At 41.5% G+C, this 5,000-nt stretch overlaps 1 protein-coding gene across 4 annotated transcripts in view; it reads left to right on the top strand.

Moving 5' to 3' along the window:
* The window catches only part of exoc6b (exocyst complex component 6B), a gene marked incomplete at its 5' end in the record, with an annotated part of 123,919 nt that overhangs the window by 48,322 nt on the left and 70,597 nt on the right, over positions 1-5,000 (top strand). For all 4 annotated transcript variants that reach the window (XM_036987180.1, XM_036987179.1, XM_036987178.1 and 1 more), the window contains 2 exon segments: positions 405-510; positions 3,598-3,707. In XM_036987180.1, the coding sequence (XP_036843075.1) occupies positions 405-510; positions 3,598-3,707 (216 nt within the window).

The raw sequence follows: 5,000 nt of genomic DNA, 5'->3' as shown, positions 1-5,000 counted from the left end.
TCCCCCCCCCCCCCCCCCACACACACACACACCACAGAAATGTCAATTCTATTGTGGAATAACACACAACTAGGGTTCAAAGCCTCTCTCTCTGGAACACTGTTCGGAATGTGGGAACCTTGGAGCCCTCAGCATTCTGGGAAGCCTCCAGAGGGGAACAGGAAGCCCAGCAGTAGAACCACCCCAGCCAGCAGTGTGTCTAACCCCAGTGGCCTCAGTTCCCAGTACTGATCCCTGTGAAAGCTGGCACGCGCCTTGAGTTCAGAAAGGCCACGGAATCTCACTGAACCCAGAACGAGCTTGGATGGAGAGAAGGAGAAATGTCGGGATGATGATGATGATGATGAAATGAGGAGGAGAATGATGAATAGTGTGCTAACCGGTCTTCTCATCCCTGTCTCCAGGCAGGTGTTGGACCAGGATAACTTTAGTCCCATCCCCGTGGCAACAGAGGAGGAATACAGACAGTTCACTTCCCAGTTCCCCTTCCAAGATCCTGAACTGGACAAGGTACTGACGAGGGGGTTAGTGTGTAAAAGGGGTGGGCTTTTCGCAGGGACGCACAGATTTATTTTGGGACTGATTTTGTTTGTCAAAATGTAATTTGCGGACCAGAAAAAAGGGGCAATTATGTGAAAATAAATATATAGGTCCATTATAATAAATATATAGGTCCATTATAATAAATATATAGGTCCATTATAATAAATATATAGGTCCATTATAATAAATATATAGGTCCATTATAATACATATATAGGTCCATTATAATAAATATATAGGTCCATTATAATAAATATATAGGTCCATTATAATAAATATATAGGTCCATTATAATAAATATATAGGTCCATTATAATAAATATATAGGTCCATTATAATAATAAATATATAGGTCCATTATAATAATAAATATATAGGTCCATTATAATAATAAATATATAGGTCCATTATAATACATATATAGGTCCATTATAATAAATATATAGGTCCATTATAATAATAAATATATAGGTCCATTATAATAAATATATAGGTCCATTATAATAAATATATAGGTCCATTATAATAAATATATAGGTCCATTATAATAATAAATATATAGGTCCATTATAATACATATATAGGTCCATTATAATAATAAATATATAGGTCCATTATAATAAATATATAGGTCCATTATAATAAATATATAGGTCCATTATAATAAATATATAGGTCCATTATAATCCCCACGGGACAGTCTTTAATACACACAGCGTTTGCTCATATTGCATAGTTAGGTATTATACCTAGTTAATTATTTATCATAGTTAAAAGTATTTCCTTCCAGCATTGCATTCTATATCTTTATTTCCTGCGGTGTGCCGTAATTTACACACTGTCACATTTATTTTGTCTTGGTGTGCTTCTATTTCCCCCTAAACTCCTTTACTCTCTGGCTTTATTTTCGTCAGTTCTTACCGTGGCCACTAGAGGGCGATCAGACGATTTCTAGGGGTCTGTACTGCTGAAGTTGTTGACTGTTTTTTTGTGCCAGTTACTGTAGCTCAGCAGTTCTCGGCTGTTAGCAGTTTCTTAAAACATTAAAAAAATAATAATAATGCATAAATAATAATAATTTTATACATTCCCTTTTTTAGTTACTCATTACTGTCTTTATTTTGTCTAACAAATGTAACATTTAAAAAAATAAAAATAAAATACAAAGTTTATTTAACTTTAACATCAAACCTCTTAAACAATAAATTGAGACCCGCCGTTATTAAAACCAGCCGTTTTTTATTTGCTGAGATGTGATGCTGTTACCTGGCTATTAAAGGGATGTGATGCCGTTTCCTGGCTATTAAAAGGGATGTGTTGCCGTTACCTGGCTATTAAAAGGGATGTGATGCCGTTTCCTGGCTATTAAAGGTGATGCCGTTACCTGGCTATTAAAAGGGATGTGATGCCGTTTCCTGGCTATTAAAATGGATGTGTTGCCGTTACCTGGCTATTAAAAGGGATGTGATGCCGTTACCTGGCTATTAAAAGGGACAGGCTTCTATTTGAGACTGCTGAGATGTGTGCCGTTACCTGGCTATTAAAAGGGATATGATGCCGTTACCTGGCTATTAAAAGGGACAGGCTTCTATTTGAGACTGCTGAGATGTGATGCCGTTACCTGGCTATTAAAAGGGATATGATGCCGTTACCTGGCTATTAAAAGGGACAGGCTTCTATTTGAGACTGCTGAGATGTGTGCCGTTACCTGGCTATTAAAAGGGATATGATGCCGTTACCTGGCTATTAAAAGGGACAGGCTTCTATTTGAGACTGCTGAGATGTGTGCCGTTACCTGGCTATTAAAAGGGATATGATGCCGTTACCTGGCTATTAAAAGGGACAGGCTTCTATTTGAGACTGCTGAGATGTGATGCCGTTACCTGGCTATTAAAAGGGATATGATGCCGTTACCTGGCTATTAAAAGGGACAGGCTTCTATTTGAGACTGCTGAGATGTGTGCCGTTACCTGGCTATTAAAAGGGATATGATGCCGTTACCTGGCTATTAAAAGGGACAGGCTTCTATTTGAGACTGCTGAGATGTGTGCCGTTACCTGGCTATTAAAAGGGATGTGATGCCGTTACCTGGCTATTAAAAGGGACAGGCTTCTATTTGAGACTGCTGAGATGTGTGCCGTTACCTGGCTATTAAAAGGGATGTGATGCCGTTACCTGGCTATTAAAAGGGATATGATGCCGTTACCTGGCTATTAAAAGGGACAGGCTTCTATTTGAGACTGCTGAGATGTGTGCCATTACCTGGCCATTAAAATGGATGTGTTGCCGTTACCTGGCTATTAAAAGGGATGTGATGCCGTTACCTGGCTATTAAAAGGGACAGGCTTCTATTTGAGACTGCTGAGATGTGTGCCATTACCTGGCTATTAAAAGGGATGTGTGCCGTTACCTGGCTATTAAAAGGGATGTGTTGCCGTTACCTGGCTATTAAAAGGGATGTGTTGCCGTTACCTGGCTATTAAAAGGGATGTGTTGCCGTTACCTGGCTATTAAAAGGGATGTGTTGCCGTTACCTGGCTATTAAAAGGGATGTGTGCTGTTACCTGGCTATTAAAAGGGATGTGATGCCGTTACCTGGCTATTAAAAGGGATGTGTTGCCGTTACCTGGCCATTAAAAGGGATGTGATGCCGTTTCCTGGCTATTAAAAGGGATGTGATGCCGTTACCTGGCTATTAAAAGGGACAGGCTTCTATTTGAGACTCTGCGTTTTACTGAAGTTTTACGGTAGTCTTGCCATGTAATCAAACCCTGAATAATGAGTGAATTAGTTGATTGAATTGTATTAAGTCTGGGCTGGAACCAAAGCCTGCACACCCTGTAAACTCTCTAGGACATTTTGACTTTTGTTTGAAGCTTGTCTGTAACCCCTTGGCCTCTTCCTCTCTCCTCTCCTCCTCCCTCTCTCCTCTCCTCCTCCCTCTCTCCTCTCCTCCTCTCTCCTCCTCTCTCCTCCTCTCTCCTCTCTCCTCCTCTCTCCTCCTCTCTCCTCCTCTCTCCTCCTCTCTCCTCTGCTCCTCCCTCTCTCCTGTAGCTTCCGTTCCCTAAAAAGCTTCCGTTCTCTGAGTTTGTTCCTCAAGTCTACTCTCAGCTCAAAGAGTTTGTCTACGCCTGCCTCAAGTATTACGAAGACCTTCACCTCAGGTACGCACACCCCCACACACCTGCACACGCACACCGGCACATGCACACACAAAGATATATATATATATATATATATATATATATATATATATATATACACACACACACACACAGTGGGGCAAGAAAGTATTTAGTCAGCCACCAATTGTGCAAGTTCTCCCACTTAAAAAGATGAGGCCTGTAATTTTCATCATAGGTACACACCATAGGTACACATCATAGGTAGACAAAATGAAGAAAAAAAATCCCAAAAATCGTATTGTAGGATTTTTAATGAATTTATTTGCAAATTATGGTGGAAAATACGTATTACATTACATTGTATACACGACTCTAAACATAAACTTTTTCATGAACCTGTCTTTCAAAGATAATTCGTAAAAATCCAAATAACTTCACAGATCTTCACTGTAAAGGGTTTAAACACTGTTTCCCCATGCTTGTTCAATGAACCATAAACAATTAATGAACATGAACCTGTGGAACGGTCGTTAAGACACTAACAGCTTACAGACGGTAGGCAATTAAGGTCACAGTTATGAAAACTTAGGACACTAAAGAGGCCTTTCTACTGACTATGAAAAACGCCAAAAGAAAGATTCCCAGGGTCCCTGCTCATCTGCGTGAACGTGCAATAAATTGGCAATAAATTGGCATGTCCTTACTGTGAGACGCCTAAGACAGCGCTACAGGGAGACAGGACGTACAGCTGATCGTCCTTGCAGTGGCAGACCACATGTAACACCTGCACATGATCGGTTAGTTACACCAGGAACGCACAATCCCTCCATCAGTGCTCAGACTGTCCACAATAGGCTGAGAGGCGCTGGGCTGAGGGCTTGTAGGCCTGTTGTATAAGGCAGATCGTCACCAGACATCACCGGCAACAACGTCGCCTATGGGCACAAACCCAGTATCGCTGGACCAGACAGGACTGGCAAAAAGTGCTCTTCACTGACGAGTCTTGGTTTTGTCTCACCAGGGGTGATGGTCGGATTCGCGTTTATTGTAGAAGGAATGAGCGTTACACCGAGGCCTGTACTCTGGAGCGGGATCGAGTTGGAGGTGGAGGGTCCATCATGGTCTGGGGTGGTGTGTCACAGCATCATCGGACTGAGCTTGTTGTCATTGCAGGCAATCTCAACGCTGTGCGTTACAGGGAAGACATCCTCCTCCCTCATGTGGTACTCTTCCTGCAGGCTCATCCTGACATGACCCTCCAGCATGACAATGCCACCAGCCATACTGCTCATCCTGATATGACCCTCCAGCATGACAATGCCACCAGCCATA

Source organism: Oncorhynchus mykiss, chromosome 9 (genome assembly GCF_013265735.2).
Source record: "Oncorhynchus mykiss isolate Arlee chromosome 9, USDA_OmykA_1.1, whole genome shotgun sequence".
In the NCBI taxonomy this organism is placed as follows: domain Eukaryota; kingdom Metazoa; phylum Chordata; class Actinopteri; order Salmoniformes; family Salmonidae; genus Oncorhynchus; species Oncorhynchus mykiss.
The sequence above is the reverse complement of the archived record's forward strand: the minus strand, read 5'-3'. Positions and strand labels throughout refer to the sequence as shown.